This window comes from Coffea arabica, chromosome 8c (assembly GCF_036785885.1).
Source record: "Coffea arabica cultivar ET-39 chromosome 8c, Coffea Arabica ET-39 HiFi, whole genome shotgun sequence".
In the NCBI taxonomy this organism is placed as follows: domain Eukaryota; kingdom Viridiplantae; phylum Streptophyta; class Magnoliopsida; order Gentianales; family Rubiaceae; genus Coffea; species Coffea arabica.
In genome coordinates, this window is record NC_092325.1 from 40,526,655 (window position 1) to 40,545,142 (window position 18,488).

General features: G+C 36.9%; 2 protein-coding genes across 6 annotated transcripts; both read right to left on the reverse strand.

Annotated features, from left to right (window-relative positions):
• Nucleotides 1–4,980: 4,980 nt before the first annotated feature.
• LOC113705460 (protein neprosin-like) lies at nucleotides 4,981–7,169 on the reverse strand. The gene is made up of 7 exons (XM_027227312.2): nucleotides 6,999–7,169; nucleotides 6,752–6,838; nucleotides 6,373–6,654; nucleotides 6,079–6,240; nucleotides 5,916–5,969; nucleotides 5,550–5,696; nucleotides 4,981–5,456 (listed from the first exon to the last, which is right to left on the reverse strand). Exons 1-7 carry the CDS (start codon nucleotides 7,125–7,127, stop codon nucleotides 5,076–5,078), a joined length of 1,242 nt encoding a protein of 413 aa, XP_027083113.1. The 5' UTR covers nucleotides 7,128–7,169; the 3' UTR covers nucleotides 4,981–5,075.
• A 5,800-nt stretch (nucleotides 7,170–12,969) lies between these two features.
• Nucleotides 12,970–18,290, reverse strand: LOC113706143 (protein neprosin). Of its 5 annotated transcripts, none has more exons than XM_072062506.1 (12): nucleotides 17,879–18,290; nucleotides 17,663–17,749; nucleotides 17,325–17,577; nucleotides 17,104–17,167; nucleotides 15,393–15,457; nucleotides 15,080–15,225; nucleotides 14,840–14,926; nucleotides 14,447–14,728; nucleotides 14,107–14,289; nucleotides 13,934–13,987; nucleotides 13,615–13,761; nucleotides 12,970–13,501 (listed from the first exon to the last, which is right to left on the reverse strand). In XM_072062506.1, the coding sequence occupies exons 6-12, from the start codon at nucleotides 15,206–15,208 to the stop codon at nucleotides 13,130–13,132; spliced, it is 1,254 nt and encodes a 417-aa protein (XP_071918607.1). In that variant the 5' UTR covers nucleotides 15,209–15,225; nucleotides 15,393–15,457; nucleotides 17,104–17,167; nucleotides 17,325–17,577; nucleotides 17,663–17,749; nucleotides 17,879–18,290; the 3' UTR covers nucleotides 12,970–13,129. The 5 variants fall into 5 exon arrangements, with proteins under 5 accessions (XP_071918607.1, XP_071918606.1, XP_027083836.1 ...); XM_072062505.1 differs by having other exon boundaries at nucleotides 15,080–15,288; XM_027228035.2 differs by having other exon boundaries at nucleotides 14,128–14,289; nucleotides 15,080–15,288; nucleotides 17,879–18,289.
• Nucleotides 18,291–18,488: the final 198 nt, after the last annotated feature.

The following is an 18,488-nucleotide window of genomic DNA, read 5'->3' on the forward strand; positions in this document are numbered from 1 at the left end:
TTGTTGCTGCTAAAACTTGTGCAAAATGCTGGTGCATTTGCAGGAATTTTTTTCACGTAAGGCAGAATCGAAGTTGTGAAATCATGTCCTGAATTTGTCTCCCGAAGGACCATGTGTTGGCACTGATCTCCTCGTCTTCAATCTTCAAATCAAGCAGAAATTTGTTGGTAAAACCAAATCTGGCAAAAGAAAGAACATTTCATGCTTAAGAAACTGACAGATACTGAGGGAAAGGACTCAAAACTTCTTTTGATGATTAAATCAACTATTACTTATCCAAATATAGAGGGGCTGAGAAGAACTTTCAATAATTTTTCTCACTTGCACAGAAAAGATATCTTCCTTATGCATCTCATCTTTTCCAGATAAGTAGTATTCCATAGAAGAATGCGTAATAGAGCCCTCTGCAGTCTTCTCCATATCCACGATAACTGAATAAATGTCCCCTGCTAAGGAACTTCTTTTTATGTTTTATTCTTACTTATTTATCTATTGTACACTCTGTTTTAAATTTCTGTTAAATCTTACATGTTCTTACATGACAACTTTAAGTAATCTTTTACTAACTAATTGAGAGATGTAAGCCAACACAGTGAAGATATCCAGATTTAAGCCTTCATTTTTTAAAGGGATCAAGACAACAGAGGAGTACTATCTTGACTTTATTTACCCAGATGAGTATCCATTTTCCAGCAATTTTAACAGGAAGTCATGCTGTTTTTTTGCTCAATCTTACAAAATTTCATATGATCAACAAAAGTTTCGTTCTTTTCAAGGATTAAGTTCATGCTTGCACTATTTAGATTCCAGGAAAGAATGACTCTGGCATTTCTTGAAGCTTTATTTTCAAACGAGAAGATAGATAAATCATAAAAGCACTTGAAATGCTGTTAATAATTAATAATCCAACTTGATACCTGAATCACGACAAGGATAAGCGGCCAAACAACAGTAATAAGTCTGCATCATCTCCTGGTTTTCCCAAGTTGTAGAATGCAGTATCGGATTGAACCCCGTTAACGTTAACGTGATGATGATTTAAATCTTCAAGATTTTGGTGCAATGGTTCCACACCAATGGAGTTCACCACAAAAGGGTCTTCTACGTCATTGTCAATATACATAAAACCACCGGTCAATGATGCTGCTGGACTATGAAGGTCTTCTTCACTGATTTTAATCACAAGGTCTGTTTGGCCATCATCTTTCTGTGGTTCGGGCTGTAATTCACTTGTAACTCCAATGACTGATTCCTGATATTCTTGTTCCCTCTGAATAAGTAAATAACAGGGAAGATCATGGCTAACAGGCTTCAAAGGTTTTCGTTCATCTTGATGATGATCTCCATATTCTTGCTTTAGAGTATCTGCTGCAGCCGGTTGGTCAAGTGCATGATGATATTGTTTGGTAGTATGGTTCTCTTGTGCAGCTTCAAGAGGGTTTTCCGGAGATATTATTGCATGTCCAGCAACTTTTGAAAGTTTCTGAAGTTTGATTGATGATGGAACGGGGTTCTCCATGTTTTAGCTTGCTGGGCTAACAATTAGATCAAAAGAGATCAGGACTGCGGAAATTCTGGCGGTTTTTATCTTGAGTTGAATATGTTGGCTGTTTTCTGTAGAGTTGATCAAGCAATCAAAATTTTCTTGTGTTTTATTGATATCTGCATTGAGTTTCAGTCCTAATAGGATTCTGGGTAGTAGTATTTATAGAGAATTTGTTTTGTAGTGGGTATACTATCCAGTTAAAAATTGAACCAATCATGGTGAACGAGAAATTAAAGACATTTATCTTGGTCACAGATGATTATTGTTCTATTGTGTTTTGATATGATAATTTACTATGCCACAATGTTAATCTTGGGCATTCATTCTTGTCTTTCTTATTTATCAGAATTAGTCCAAAATTAAAAAAGAATTAGTCATGTTCGCAGACAACATTTTTTTTTCAAAAAAAAAAAAAAAGGTTTGGGAATTTACCACACCACAATTTTATCATGGAATATTTATTTTTGCCTTATTTATCAAACTAACGAAATTAAATGGTACATTCAGAAGCCAAAGTCGAAATTTAACTGCTTGATTCAATTTACCATTCACTTCATTTGCAAAAGTATACATGCCAAAGCCTATAAGGATGATAGTATCAGGGATTACATGCAATCACTAGAACCTCATCAAGCTAATGTTCATTGCGCCCATTATCATCCAAACACAAGCACAATAGCTGTAGATATTGATCAACTGTGAATAAACCGCAAGAAATTCAAGAAAGCAAGATCAACAAAATCATAACTTCAGTAGTCTTGAAGTTTTTGGTGCAGTTGAAAATGGAGGAGGTTAAGGATTTTTTATTTGAAGATTTTAATCTTGCTATCTTCTTTGGTGAGTCTGGCTTCTCCACTCTTGAACAAGAATTTCAAGAAACTGTTCTGCAGCGTGGCATCAATTGTCTGGGACTTTCATATGTTGCTGGAAATGAAACTAAATCACCACAAAATCCTCCTGAAGCTGCACAAGAGGCTCATAGTACACAAGAATATCACCATGAATGTGAAGCAGCAGAAGGTCTGAGGCAAGAACTTGGACAGCATCAAGATGATCGGCAACCTGAACAAGAATTTCAAGAAACTGTTCTGCAGCTTGGCATCAATTGTCTGGCACTTTTATATGTTGCTGGAAATGAAACTACATCACCACAAAATCCTCCTGAAGCTGCACAATGTGAAAAACCAGCCGCAGCAGGTGGTCTGAGGCAAGAACTTGGACAGCCTCAAGATGATCGGCAACCTGAACAAGAATTTCAAGAAAATGTTCTGCAGCCTAGCATTAATCAACTCACTATCTGTCATTGTCTAAGCGAACGAAACCGTGAAGAATCTCTACAGCTTGATCAACAGAAGGATGAAAGCCAACTAGCAGAGGTTACAAAAAACAGTGATGACGATCTTAATGGGGTCTACCCAGAACACTCGGAGGGTGATTATATGCACAACATAGAAGTGGGAGATGAGCTTTCTGTAGTGAATTTTATTGGTGTGGAGCCTTTACACCAAGAGCTTGATCAAGCAGATTATTCACATCATCTGGTTCTATCTGATACTGAATTCTTCAATCTGGGAGACCCAGGAGATGATGGAGACTTATTTTTTATGCAAATTAGCATGGACATTTTTGATTGATCAAAATTCAGGTACCAATTTAAAAGTTTTGATAGAAAATCAGACAATATAGCTTGTTGGAACTATAACATCCAAGAAATGTTAGTTCTATTGCTTCTTGAAATCATGCATGTTATCATAGATGACTATTACGAGATTCATAAAGTAACTCACTGAAAATAACAAACTAATTATATTTTGATTGTTTGGACTTTTGTGAATGGTTAGTCAAAAAACATCACGAATTTATGAGTAAATTTCTGAATGATTTCTCAAGCCAATCCTTTTTCTCCGGTTCCTTGAGAGTTTAAAACAGAGACTTGGATCTTGATGGCATCGATGCGTTGGTTTATTTTCTTTATTAGCTTTCGAGTACTACACAAATATGGCATAAAAGAAACTTGACATTTAACAGAAGATTGATCATAGTATATGGACTATGGAGTAATAAATCAGTTACTAATTTAGCAGCGCATAGTTTTTGACGGAGAAGAAGGTAAGGGTAGGATGCAATGAAAAAGTTGATGCTCTATTTCTGATTATAGACATTAGTTTGAGCTCCAGGTCTATATGGCCATTGCATGATATTGTAGAACAGCTACTAGTTCAAAGAATATGAAGATTGGTAAGTTAATAATTGTGCAGAGATAGAGGTGGGTGCATTAACTTGATACAGTTATGATCCCGAAATTAAGTCCTTTACTTTTGATCCTTGAAGGCTTGAATATAGGTTTGTGCTTGATGACTACTGACTCCAGGTAACAGTGGAATTTGTAAAGTCCCATTTTTTTTTCTCTCCTGGTGCCCATTTCCTCAGACTAGGATATATAGGAATTCCTACTTGAGAAGTCAAAAAGACAGAGTCTGGAATCTCTTGGATGAGATACAAATTTGAAAAGCATTGTGCTTACTTTTCTCAGATTCTTGTACTTATTAACTGGGAAAAGAGATTTTTTTTGCTGTGCTAGTCAATGAGACCGGATTTCCTAAAGTTCACTCTGGTGGTCAAGTCCTAGTCATTTGTTGGTAGATGGCATCAAATGCTATTACTGTACTCTCTTACTGCAATATATATCAAATTTCTTAATAATAGTCCTCTTCTTGTGCCAGATTTGTTGTTGTTAACAAATTTCAGCTTTGAAGATTGAAGAGCAGCAGATCAGTACCAAAAGCAGCCCTTCTTCAGAAACTTGTGTTGGATATCATTCCTGAACTTCTTCTCTCTTTTACGTAAAACAGTGTGTAAATGCACTATGCCTTTTGTAAAATTCTAGCAGTCACTATGGTTGCTGAAACTTCATACCTTTATACCTCAGATTCAAGATCCCTGAGATGCTGGTTGGGCAGGTCTGGAACTGAAAAGGGTTGTTATTTGTCAATGCTTAGCTACTTTTGCCTTTTATATCGGTTTGTTGCACATTGGGAATAAAATTTCTGCATTTCCCCTGTTTTGTTTAATTCATCACACCATGTAGCATTTTAGCGCAATTGCTTTCTGATGCTCCACATTAGTACCTTCTTTTTTTTTTCTCTGCCTGGAAAAAAGCTGGGTTCTTTTCTGTTCAACAGAATCAAGAATACAGAGAAAATCACTCTCTTTTCTTTAAATATTCGAACGACTGGCATGTAGACATATTTTGGTGTCCTGCTGATTAAGAGCTATGAAATTCCAGACCTGCTAAACCAAAATCCCATGAAAAAGAATGGATTTTGGCAGCGATTAATTGTTCAAGAGTTTGTATCTGAAGGCAAAAAAATTGTATGACATACTTCCAGGATGTGCTTAATGATGCAGATCCGACTTTTGCCTGAAATGATTAAATTCAACAACTTCATTGCCTTGAGTTCTGGTTGAGGTACAATGACTAAAAGAAGCTTCATTTTTTACAAACCTTCAATGAAAACTTCTAAAATGTTTAAGGGCACCGGTAATTTCTACCAGGCCCTCCATAATAAAACTCAGGATCTGCCATAGATTCACTGATATAAAATGTGTCATAACAATCGAACTCATCAGCATAAGAATTGACCCAATCAGGGAATCTTAGAGCTCCAAAACTTTCAATAACACGCATCCTCTTTATGTAGCCCGAGTTGCCGGATACCCAGTCGGAGTATTGTCCGCTGCCCATTTGCGTTGCAGTATGAGGATGAGTTCCAACTCTGGTGCTGTAAACTTCACCACCCCATTGAACAGTTACAGCATGGTAAGATAAGAAATTAAAGAGTTCCTTAGGCCAATATCCTATATTGACTTTCTCTCCATAATTTACCCACCAGTTGCCGGTATTTGGATCCTGAATTAAGAGAAGAAAAGACAAGAAGATCATGAAAACTAAGCTTTGTGAAAATTAAGATAAAAGTAGATGAAAAGAGGGTCAGATTTTCACCTTAAAGATAAAAATAGTTATCTGAGATGGAAGTCCAGTAGGATTTGATATGGGATATATAGCAGCACCAAGTGCTATATCCTTGCTGACTTGTACAATACCAGGGCAAGTAGCGTCAAAGCAACCAGTTTTGACAGAACCATCAACCTAGCAGACGATTAGAAATAGAGACTTCAGCTGATAGAAATCACCGATCTATGGAGAAAAAGTTCTACAAAACTTAAGCCAATTATCCCATCTTAGATTAGAAGTGCTCGTAGTATAGCAACTATGATCTGATTAGCAACGTGACATAACAGGGCGGATATGGTTAATGCTCTACAGTTCTCATCCTATAGTTGGTGAATCAAAAGTACAATAACTTGCCGTCCAATATGTAAAGAGTCTAGTTTGTCTGTCCCCGTAGACACTTGGATTCACCTGCAACATTATGTTTACTTGATTGAGACACATTATATTCTCAAATTAAACCATACACAAAAGAAGAACTTCACAAAATCTGGAAAAGATGATAGAAGCATAAACTGACCGCCCACCCTGATTCAATGGCTTCATACTGCTTTCGAGGGCCACTTTTGAGAGCAACCTGAGAAGTAGTGTACTCATCATCTAGTTCAACAGAAGGATTCCAGACCTTAATATCTCCTTTGCCTCCATAATATGCAAATCCCTCGGCGTGCAATATTGCCAACTACATTGATGTCACAAAGTTAGATTGCCATTCATGGTTTTGTCAATTAGCAAGTCATTTATGCCTTAGGCAACAAATTGAAGACATAAATAGATACTGTTAACTCATTTATCAGATTCATGGCGTCCATACTGAGCGATTTATTTCTAGAAGGTATGTATTCTTGCTCTCCATGAACGGATCAGGGATGATTCTTGGTTTCTTTCTTAGATGATCATCAACTGAAGTTTCTTTGCTTTCGCTATTATTTGGCATCCTCCTGATGGGAATAGTCCCTTCAGGACAGTTTCCACTTCTCTGCCAGAGCTGTGGCGTGGCATCAACGTGTAAGTCTTTTTCTCTTCCATTTCTAAATGGTTCCAAAGTTTCATTTTCATTTTTTGTCACCATTGTTGGATCATAAGCTGGTGTCATCTGGAAGTGGAAAATGCACTGGATTAATCAATGTTATGTGTAAATAGGTTTGTAAGAAAATCTCATTGTCGAGTTATCTCACACAAGAAAAAGAGACCTGGATTTTGTGATTTCTCAGGGCTGGATGCTTGAAAGCAGGTTGCTTGTAGATGTCAATGCAGTCGATTACATCCCCATCTTCACTCTGAAAAATAATAAAGACTGATTTTGGTTGAGTTTCAATTTTTATCAATTAGGAATTTTCTGGAACTACTGCAAAGAATCGCTTCTGTCCTGAAATTAAAGCCTTAACTAGGAAAAGAAAAAATTTTGAATGAAAATGACTGTGGAATATGGAGCCTTGCCTGAATGCATTTTACTGCAAACTCAGGACCAAAGTTCTGCTTTGAGCTGGAGCTCTTCTCTAAAACTCCCCTGCCTATTACGGCCAAAGTGATTTGCAGCATTAGGACAAACATCCATTTGATCCCCATTACTACTGTGAACCGAAAGAGAAAGGAACTTGGATTTTCGGGAATTGAAGGTAGAGTACTGTCTCCTTGATTCTGTCTTGACCTGAATCAGAATTCTAACTAAGAAATTCATCAAATCTATTGGAGAAGCAGACAAATGTGGTTCATGGCATTTAATAGGATTTCTTACATTCACGAATACATGACTTACCTTCTCGATCATTTGGATTTCATTTACATTTTCACATGTTCTCCATAATAGCTTGCAAAAAGGCCAACTGGCAATTGAGATGTCAAGTTTAATTCTTGGTACCCTTAATTAATAGGACTATTGAAAACCTTGGCTGCTGAAATTGTTGAATTTCAACAAATGTTGGCAGCCTCAATTCTTGAATTTTGGAAGCCAACATTGTTGACTTCTCTTTGGCACAATTTAATCCCACATCGGTTGGGTTATTGGAAGAAACTTAGCTTGAGAGCTATAAATAGCTCTCAAGTCTTTCCAATTGAAATGTACCAAGAACAACAAAGAATTACCCATAAGGATTTTGTAATTCTTTGTATTCTTTCTTCTCTCCTAAATTATAAAAGCAGGCTGCTTGAGTGGTGCTCGGAGAGTAGGCAAAAATTGGCCGAACTCCGTTATCAATTTCTCGGGTGCGTTCTTTCCTTATCTCTTTTATTTGTTCCACATTTATTAGTTTCTTTTCTATTGTAATATAGTATTCAATATATTTGTCTATATTTGCCGGGTTTATTTATAGTGTATTATACGATTCTCTTGGGTGTATTTTCTTATTCGTGTGTACGTATTATTTATGTATACACGGGTATAGTTGTGATAATACACCGTGCACGTAAGTTCTGTCTAGGAGACTGGGTTTTAAGTGGGACCGCTAGTGACCCCTCCAGCCTTTCCTGGGAATTTACTTGGAATGGTAATTCTGTCTAAGGAAATTGTTTTGACGATCTTTCCTGGGAATTACTGAATCGGTTTAATCAGTAGTTGTAATTTTAAGTGGAAAAATACCCGGTTTCCCCAACAAGTGGTATCAGAGCCGAAGGTTCGTCCTTTGGCTTGTTTGTAATTTGTTATATTGAATACTATCATTTGAGTCTGTAATGGCATCTGACAATTCCACGTCAAGAATTATATCTGGGGCATCGGTTTCCTCGTCCACATGGTCGAGGATTCCAATGTCAAGTTTGAAGGTGGCGGTGGACACATTTGACGGTACTGGCCATTTCGGCATGTGGCAAGGCGAAGTCATGGACTCCCTTTTCCAACAGGGTCTTGACATTGACATTGAAGAAAAGAAACCAGATGACATAGAAGAGAAGGAATGGAGTACCATAAATCGGTTGACATGCGGAACTATTAAATCATGTTTGTCCAAAGAGCAAAAATATGCTTTCAAGAATGAGACTTCTGCATGGAAATTGTGGAAGGCATTGGAGGGGAAATTTTTGAAGAAGAGTGGTCAGAATAAACTCCTAATGAAGAAAAGATTGTTCCGTTTCGATTACCAACCAGGTACTACTATGAATGAACGCATCACTATGTTTAATCAATTAGTAGCAGACCTGTTTAATTTAGATGTAAATTTTGAAGATGAAGATTTGGCTTTGATGTTGTTATCATCCCTTCCTGATGAATTTGAACATTTGGAAACTACGTTACTTCATGGGAAGGAAAATGTGTCTTTAGATGCTGTATGTTCTGCTTTGTATAGTCGTGAATTGAGAAAGTAGGATAAAATGAAAAAGAAAGTAGCTACAGCAGATGAAGCGTTAGTGGCAAGAGGTCGCCAACAAAGCCAATCAAAGGGGAGAAAAGGAAGGTCCAAATCGAAAAGCAGAGTTGCCAAAGATGAGTGTGCTTTCTGTCGTGAGAAAGGGCATTGGAAGAAAGACTGTCCAAAGTTGAAGAAAAAAGGGAAAGCTCCGCAAGACGTAAATATTGCAGAATGCAAAAGTGATGCGGAATCAGATTTCTCTTTGGCTGTATCACCTTTAACATCCCATCCAGATGAATGGATTCTGGATTCAGCTTGTACCTACCATATGTCTCCCATGCGGGAGTGGTTCTTTGAATTTGAAGAACTTGATGGTGGAGTTGTGTACATGAGAAATGACAATCCATGTAAAACAATTGGGATAGGATCAATCAAGCTGCGTAATCATGATGGATCCACCAGAATCCTGAAGGATGTTCGGTACGTACCGAATTTGAAGAGAAATCTCATCTCCTTGGGACTCTTGGAGTCAAAAGGCCTGGAAGTGAAGATGCGAGATGGAATTCTTAAAGTAACTTCGGGAGCACTTATGATGTTGAAAGGTGTGAGGAAGAATAATCTGTATTACTACCAAGGTAGTACAGTTGTTGGGACGGTAGTAGCAGCAACATCTTCCAGTAGCAAGAAAGATGCAGAGGCAACAAAGTTGTGGCACATGCGATTGGGACATGCTGGTGAAAAATCCTTGCAAAATCTTGCCAAACAAGGATTATTGAAAGGTACGAAAGTTTGCAAATTAGAATTTTGTGAGCATTGTGTTCTGGGAAAACAAAGAAAAGTGAAATTTGGCACTGGTATCCATAATACCAAAGGTATTTTGGATTATGTGCACTCAGATATGTGGGGACCTGCCAAGACTCCATCCCTTGGTGGCAGGTATTACTTTGTCACTTTTATTGATGATTTTTCCAGAAGAGTTTGGGTGTTTACTATGAAGAGCAAGGATGAGGTGCTAGAGATTTTCCTTAAATGGAAAGCTCAAGTTGAATACCAGACGGGAAGAAAGATCAAGATTCTCCGAACAGACAACGGTGGAGAATACAAGAGTGACCCCTTCCAGAAGATATGCCAAGAATGTGGCATAGTTCGACACTTCACAGTTAGAAAAACACCGCAGCAGAATGGGGTGTCAGTACGTATGAACAAGACACTAGTGGAGAAAGTACGTTGCATGCTGTCTAATGCTGGGTTAGGCAGAAAGTTTTGGGCTGAGGCTGTGACATACGCTCAACATCTCGTCAATCGCTTGCCATCATGTTTTACAATCGCTTGCCATCAACTGAATAGTACAAACGTTGTACCTATCCCAATTGTTTTACATGGATTGTCATTTCTCATGTACACAACTCCACCATCAAGTTCTTCAAATTCAAAGAACCACTCCCGCATGGGAGACATATGGTAGGTACAAGCTGAATCCAGAATCCATTCATCTGGATGGGATGTTAAAGGTGATACAACCAAAGAGAAATCTGATTCCGCATCACTTTTGCATTCTGCAATATTTACGTCTTGCGGAGCTTTCCCTTTTTTCTTCAACTTTGGACAGTCTTTCTTCCAATGCCCTTTCTCACGACAGAAAGCACACTCATCTTTGGCAACTCTGCTTTTCGATTTGGACCTTCCTCTTCTCCCCTTTGATTGGCTTTGTTGGCGACCTCTTGCCACTAACGCTTCATCTGCTGTAGCTACTTTCTTTTTCATTTTATCCTACTTTCTCAATTCACGACTATACAAAGCAGAACATACAGCATCTAAAGACACATTTTCCTTCCCATGAAGTAACGTAGTTTCCAAATGTTCAAATTCATCAGGAAGGGATGATAACAACATCAAAGCCAAATCTTCATCTTCAAAATTTACATCTAAATTAAACAGGTCTGCTACTAATTGATTAAACATAGTGATGTGTTCATTCATAGTAGTACCTGGTTGGTAATCGAAACGGAACAATCTTTTCTTCATTAGGAGTTTATTCTGACCACTCTTCTTCAGAAATTTCCCCTCCAATGCCTTCCACAATTTCCATGCAGAAGTCTCATTCTTGAAAGCATATTTTTGCTCTTTGGACAAACATGATCGAATAGTTCCGCATGTCAACCGATTTATGGTACTCCACTCCTTCTCTTCTATGTCATCTGGTTTCTTTTCTTCAATGGCAATGTCAAGACCCTGTTGGAAAATGGAGTCCATGACTTCGCCTTGCCACATGCCGAAATGGCCAGTACCGTCAAATGTGTCCACCGCCACCTTCAAATTTGACATTGGAATCCTCGACCATGTGGACGAGAAAGCCGATGCCCCAGATATAATTCTTGACGTGGAATTGTCAGATGCCATTACAGACTCAAATGATAGTATTCAATATAACAAATTACAAACAAGCCAAAGGACGAACCTTCGACTCTGATACCACTTGTTGGGGAAACCGGGTATTTTCCCAACAGAAATCAGGTTCTTGAGGGCAGTCTGATGAAACTTTGGCATTTACTTTCCTTTGTCTAAAATACCAGACTACAAAATCAAGACTGAGATTTATCGTTGATATCGCCCTGGGAAAAAACAGGCATGAAGAGATAAGACAACATTAAACGGAGAAAGAGCAGATTTTGCTATTATTTCAGATATGGGGCCACACTGATTATTAACAGGTAGGATTGTTGTTTTAGTTGTCTGTATCTCAATTACTATCATTAACCGTTGTCTGCTTTATCAGACTTTGAGATTATATTGAAGTGCTAAAACTTATTCATTCACTCAATATTAAGTTTTAATATTCAGTCTCAATGTAGGAAATGTACTTTCAATTCTGTTGCTAGATTGTTGGTAAATGTAGATAGTTTACTGGCATATATAGGAACATGTTACTGGTTAAACCAGCAGCTGAAATATAGAGCACTTTACACGAAATAAACCACTATTTTTCTGGAGAATTAGTAATCATATGCTCAGCTGAATATGTTAACTTGGAGAGAGAGATAAAAAGCTGTTGCTGTCTAAATCCAAGTTCCAATTCCAACACTTCAAGGTTGGTTATGTATACTGGTGGATGTAAAAGAATTAGTGCTTTCCTAGCAGCATTTTATGCTCTATACAAATAAGGGGGAAAAAAAGGAAATTATAAGACCTCATATATTTGTAATTTTCTTCTAGATTTTTTTTTTATATTGACCTATCAAAATAAAGAGATATGTACATATCTTTATTTTTGTAAGTACAATAAAATAGGGGTGTCTTAAATTGTACATCATCAAGTATCTTAATACTTGGAAAATACAAACTCATATATATATATATATATATATCAATATTATATAATGGAACCAAGACATTTACTTATTTATGGCAAAGTCAAAACCCAAAAAAAAAAAATGGAATTCTGAATTTGCTTATGAAAATACAAGCACTTCATCGAGTGACAAAGGATAAAGATGATGGATGGCCAACATTTATAACTATAAAAACAATTAGGTGTCATCAATTTTTACAATTATAATGTTCGGAAAAAAGAAGAAGAAGGGAGGTTCGTATTATTATAAAATTAAGAGGGGAGGTCTTTGACTTTTACAAAAACTAGAGGGGAGTTTAATGTAATTTACCCTTTTTATTTCGGCCAGTATACTTAAGCCTCTCCGCTAGAATCTAAATACTTAAAATAAGGTTTCAACATGGAATTTAAGCATATGTTACGCAAGATTCACCTCAAAATAGTTCATCAACTAGGTCTGTGGAATTGTGCATAAAGACTAATGAATCCAGATTATAGTTAATAGAAAAATCCTAATTCTCCAGTATTCAGGATAGGATATCAAGAAAACTGAACGAAATCAGGCAAGACTACTCAACATCATTAGATGAGAACTCATTTTGACACCTAGCTTGCAATTTCTTAATGGAGATGAGATCAAATTCGTAAAGCATTTTAGCCCCAGGACTTTTGTAATAATTATAATTCTTATCTGGGAAAATACACTTTTACTGTGTAAATTATCCAGCCGTTGTGCCCTATATACTTGTTGAGATATGGCATCAGAAGTTATCAATGCAGTCTTTTCCTGCAATCTCTGTCACAAAATATTCCATCTATTTCACCTCAAATGACGCTAAACTTATAATGCTGGATCCGGATAATGCCTGAACTGATAAACAGAAGACCTTCATTGCCAATATTTGCTCACTAGAAAACAATCATTCTTATAACCTGTCAGTGAATTTGCTCTAGTCTGTCTAAGGGCACATGTAACTTCTACCAGGCCCTCCATAATAAAACTCAGGTTCTGGCAAAAATTCCCATCTATAGCGTGCATCATAACAATTATACTCATCGGTATAAGAATTAACCCAGTCTGGGAATTTTATAACTTGAGAATTCTGAACAACGCGCATCCTTCTTATGGTTCCTGCATGCCTGTCAGCATATTCCCCGTTGCCCATTTGTGTTGCAGTGTGAGGAGAAGTTCCAACTCTGGCACTGTAAACTTCGCCGCCCCATTGAACAGTTTCAGCACTGAAAGATAACCTGTCAAAGAGTTCACCAGGCCAATATCCTATGTAAACCTTGTCTCCATAATTAACCCACCAGTTGCCAGTAAATGGGTCCTCGAAAAGGGGAAAAAAGAAAGAAAATAGGAAAGAAGTGATTGGAAGATTCTAAAAGCTGAGCAATATGGAAATTAAGGTAGAATTAGAACGAAGAAGGGGCCAACATTTACCTTAAAGATGAAGATAGTTATTTGATATGGAAGTTCATTAGGCTTTGATATGGGATATATTGCAGCACCAAGTGCTATATCCTTGCTAATTTGTACAAAACCAGGGCAAGTAGCATCAAAGCAACCAGTTTCTACTGAAGCATCAATCTAACACAGTGATGACAAAAAGCAGAAAGCTTTCTTGTTACACATCAAGTATATGTATCAACAAAAAAAATTTTACAAAAGGAAACCAATTGCTTTCTTTCTCCATTAAACTTTTGGAACTCCAAGGTTTTTTTTTTTTTTTTTTTTTTTTAACAAAAGTAGGAAAGCCCACCGTCCAATATGTAAAAAATCTTGTTTGTCTGTCCCCGTAAACACTTGGATTCACCTGCAATATTGTAGATTTTAACTCATCAAAGATACGTAATCCTCTCGGATTTGAGAAATGGAATTAAGACAGGAATTTGACAAAATCTTGAAAGGATAAAAGCTGCATGGAGACAAGACATTTTGTTTGTTGATACTGACCGCCCATCCTGATTCCAAGGCTTCATACTGGTTGTAAGGGCCGCTTTTGAGAGCAACCTGAGAAGTAGTGTACTCGTCATCCAGTTCCACAGAAGGATAACAGACCTTAATATCTCCTTTGGCTCCAAAATATGCATATCCCTCAGTGTGAAGTATTGCCAACTATTTTGATGTCAAAAAATCAGATTGTCATTCATGCATAATGATTGTTTGATTCAGTACTGAAGCCATTTACATTTAAATTTTAATCAACATGCAGCAAATTTAGCTCATATAAGTATGCATTATGCCCTTGTTATCAGATAAATAGCCAGCATACCGAGTGGTTCGCTTGTAGAAGGTTCATATTTTTGTTGTCGTTAAACTGGTAAGGGGAGATAGTCGGTTTTTTTCTTGCATGATCATCAACTGTAGTTCCTTTGCTTTTGTTTTTCCTCAGCACCCTCCTGATGGGAATTGTCCCTTCGGGGCAGCTTCCACTTTTATGCCATATCTGTGCTGTAGTGGTAATATACAAGTCTTTGTTTCCTTTATGATCAGATGCTTCCCGGGTATCTTTTTCATTTTTTGTCACCATTATTGGATCATAGGTTGGTCTCATCTGGAAGTGGAAATTGCTCTAGATTGATCAGAATTAATGTGTGAAAAAGAGTTTCGGAAGACTCATGAATCACAATGTCGAGACTAATTAATTTGACATGCGATAACGGACCTGGATTTTGTGATTTCTCAACGCAGGATGATTAAAAGCAGGTTGGTTGTGAATGCCAATGCAATCAATTACATCCCCATCTTCACTCTGGAAAATAATGAATGAAGAGTACTGAATTGAGCAATTCTGTATTCTTTATCATGTAGAACTCTTGTGAAACATTTGCAAGAAATCGCTTCTTTTCATTAATTAAAAATTTTTTAGTAAAGAAGAAAAAGCCAAGACCATATGAAGCTTTACCTGAATGCTTTTCACTGCAAACTTGGGACCAAAATTCTGTTTCGAGCTGGAGCCATTCCTTGGGACCCCTCTGCTTATTGCTACCAAAGTGACTTGCAGCATTAGGATAGACATCAACTTGATCCCCATTGCCAGTGAACAGAAAGCTAAAGGAGTTTCAGATTTTCAGAAAATGAAGGAAGATTTTCTTCCTTAATATTTATCTTCACCTGAATTAGAATTCTCACAAATTTCTCAGATCTATTCGAGAAGTTGACAAATGTGATTCATGGTACTTAAAAGGAGCCATGACATTGATGAATGCATGACTTACCTTCTTGATCATTTGGTTTTCATTTTACTTTGCGCATTATTCTCCATAACAGCTTGCTAAAAGGCCTGCTGGAAATTAAGATTTCAATTTGCAACTTTTGGCACTGTAAATGAATAGGGTAACTAATACTCCTCTCTTTTAATTTTCACTTTCAAGCACGCTTATAAATTCTTCACTAAATTTTTGAATTCCTAGTATTGTAACCAAAGCCCCCTGCATTACAGAAGAGTGTATATGCATATCTATTGACAGAAAACAAAATAAAAGTTAAACCAAGATGAATATGTTAAAAGTACCAAGCTACTAGCTGCTTAAAATCAGGTTCTTGAAGGCAGTCTGATGGAACTTTGGTAGTTACCATCCTCTGTCGAAATTACTAGACAACAAATTCAAGACTGAGATTTGTAGTTGATTAGAAACTTATCAACCGGGGGAAAAACATGCATGAACAGATTAGACAACATTAGTTAAAGAGAGATAAGAGATCATTAACAGGTAAGATTGTTCCTTTTGATTGTCCTGACCTATGTTACCATCTTTAACCGTTGTCTTTACCTAAATTATAAGAGTGTTCCAAACTCTAAGGTCATTTTCGAGGTTATAAACTTCTGGGATTTTCATAAAGGTAGCATGGGGAGAAGAACTTAAAATAGTATTAAGTAGTGCATCCAATTCATTGATCCAATTTTTTTTTTTTTTGCTAGGTTTAGCACCTGAGCTTTTTAAGAATTCAATAGTTTAGAAGCAATTTAACAAATGGATATTCTTTTTCTTTTTTTTGAACACATGCAACAATGGATGTTATTCCATTGTATGTCTTAGAAACATTAGGTATTTTGGTTTTGGAAACTTTTTCTCCTACATGCTTGCTTCCATTCAACTACGAACACACAGATTTTCCGGTTACCCAATGAACTTGGAACGTGACCATATAAATAGTTCCATTTGAACTTTTACTAGCAACTGATTGTTGGATGAAAGTAAATTAACAATTTCACATAGCATAATTCTACGTTGACGGTTCATAAAATAAGTTTCTAGTTTCTATAGCAATAGTAATTGAAGTTGCATTCCCTTGCTTAACAAAAACAAGCATCTAGGGTAAATTACTAATGACCCCTGATTTCATACATTACCACATGAACCCCTAACGTTTCAAATATCAACATAATTCCCTGTGATTTTATGTAAAGTAGATATTTAACAAAAGGTAACCTACATAATGTGGTGACTTAAAATGCCAATATTATCCTTACTTAACTACTAAACAGAATGAGAACCTAAATATTTTGCATAAAACTATAGGAGGATTATGTGATATGTACAAAATTATAGTGGATTATGCAAAATCATAAAAGGGTTATGGATGTTATAATTTTACCATGTGCATATTCATAGCTTTGTCTAGATCAATCACCGTAAATTGATGTGCTTTTAGCCCATTTTTTCAATTTACATAAGATCATAAGCAAGGTCATGTGTACATGCAAATTAAAAAAGAAGTGTGATTTTCGCCCATTTTTCAATTTACATACAATTATAAGGAAGGTTATGTGAATATTTAAGTTAAAAATGAAGTGTGATGATATACAAAATTATAAGGGTCATTAGTAATTTACTCTAAGAATCTACCACTATCCATCCATTCAGATTTAATAACTTAAAATGGATCATCACATTAATTAATTATATAAGTAGGATGTTATTGGACCTTCTCTAGCTCTATGGATCCTCATATGTGTACGCTCCTTGATATGCATATGCACCACTGCCAACTGATTTGACAATTCAATTAAAATAAATCATTAGACAGATGCTGATCAATTGTTATGTGTAGTATACTATATGAAGTTAAAACGAATTCATTTTATTCATATACACATTCTTGGTGCATTTCTCACTAGCTATTACTAGAGTTAAAACTTGAGTTACCGGGCAGTTCTTCTCAAGAAGTTTGATTGCTGTGTCATTGGTGCACTGCTCACTCTGATTGAAGAACCGAGGCTTCATATGCACTGTATATTGGCATCCACCGAATGGGAACCGTCCCCTTGGGACAACTTCCACTTCTCTGCTACAGTTGTGTTGTCTCAGCCATGGAAATGTCTCTTTTTCCTTGTTCAGGCGTTTTAGTTGTATTTGCTACTGGGGTTATGGCCTTTGTTGGTGCAAAGCTAGGTTTCATCTGAATAGGAGAAATGGCATAATTAGTTCTTCACAAGTTTCATAAATCGAGACTTCCTAGAACAAACAAGATATACTAGACAAACCTGGATCTTGTGATTCTTCAGAGCAGGATGATTGAAAGCTGGCTTCTTGTAGATGCCGATGCAATCAATTATATCGCCATATTCACTCTGAAACAGAAAAGATGAAAGTGGCGTTGTATGTGAATAAATCAGTATAATCCACAGTATTTTTTCTTTCAACTTCATTTTGGGATGGCCACAAATTTAACAAAAAACAATTTGGCATGGAAAATCTACCGGACATTCATTTTTCTCTTCTTAGACATTTTAGCTTGGGCTTCATTTCTTTTTCCCTCACATTAAATCCTCATGGGTCTCGCAGCTCTACCACCGATGGAATATGACCAAAAACCACTGGGAATTTGACTTCAAAGGCCGGAAGGGATATTGAATGCCATACATTTTTTGTTCTCTCTGCAAGCCCGCTGCAACAGAATTGAGTTGAAAGCTAACCGTCCCACCCCCACCTTAGAAAGGCCTCGCTCCACGCTTTCTTTTGAGTAAACTCGATAACACATTTCTCGGCCTGATCTTTTTTCTGAGGGTCAGAGCCGCAGGGGATGAGAATGATCCCCTGCGGGGATTCCACATGCACCTGAATCTATCTATTGATAGGATAGGTTCAGTGAAAGCCGGGAGTGGGCAAGGTCATCCTATCTTTTGAAACAACCATTTGTTCTTATTTCCTTCCTAAGTGGGGTCAATTCAAAAGGCAGGCGGAATGCCTCGGTTGTCTAAATTTCTATCTTTGGCAGGCGGAATGCCCTGGCTTCCAAATACAAGAAATGTAATTCACTATGGTCACGATTATGAAGAAACAATCGATGGGTGTTATTAATGTGGATTA

Excerpts from the sequence above, each read along its gene's own strand:
- LOC113705460 (XM_027227312.2), bottom strand. The coding sequence starts at position 7,127 with ATGGGGATCAAATGGATGTTTGTCCTAATGCTGCAAATCACTTTGGCC. Across the intron at positions 5,970-6,078 it reads CCATTGAATCAGGGTGGGCG|GTGAATCCAAGTGTCTACGG; the intron begins GTCAGTTTATGC and ends ATAATGTTGCAG. Across the intron at positions 5,697-5,915 it reads GACTCTTTACATATTGGACG|GTTGATGGTTCTGTCAAAAC; the intron begins GCAAGTTATTGT and ends ATCGTCTGCTAG.
- LOC113706143 (XM_072062507.1), bottom strand. The coding sequence starts at position 15,208 with ATGGGGATCAAGTTGATGTCTATCCTAATGCTGCAAGTCACTTTGGTA. Across the intron at positions 14,927-15,079 it reads TTGCAGTGAAAAGCATTCAG|AGTGAAGATGGGGATGTAAT; the intron begins GTAAAGCTTCAT and ends ATTATTTTCCAG. Across the intron at positions 13,988-14,106 it reads TCAGTATCAACAAACAAAAT|GTGAATCCAAGTGTTTACGG; the intron begins GTCTTGTCTCCA and ends ACAATATTGCAG.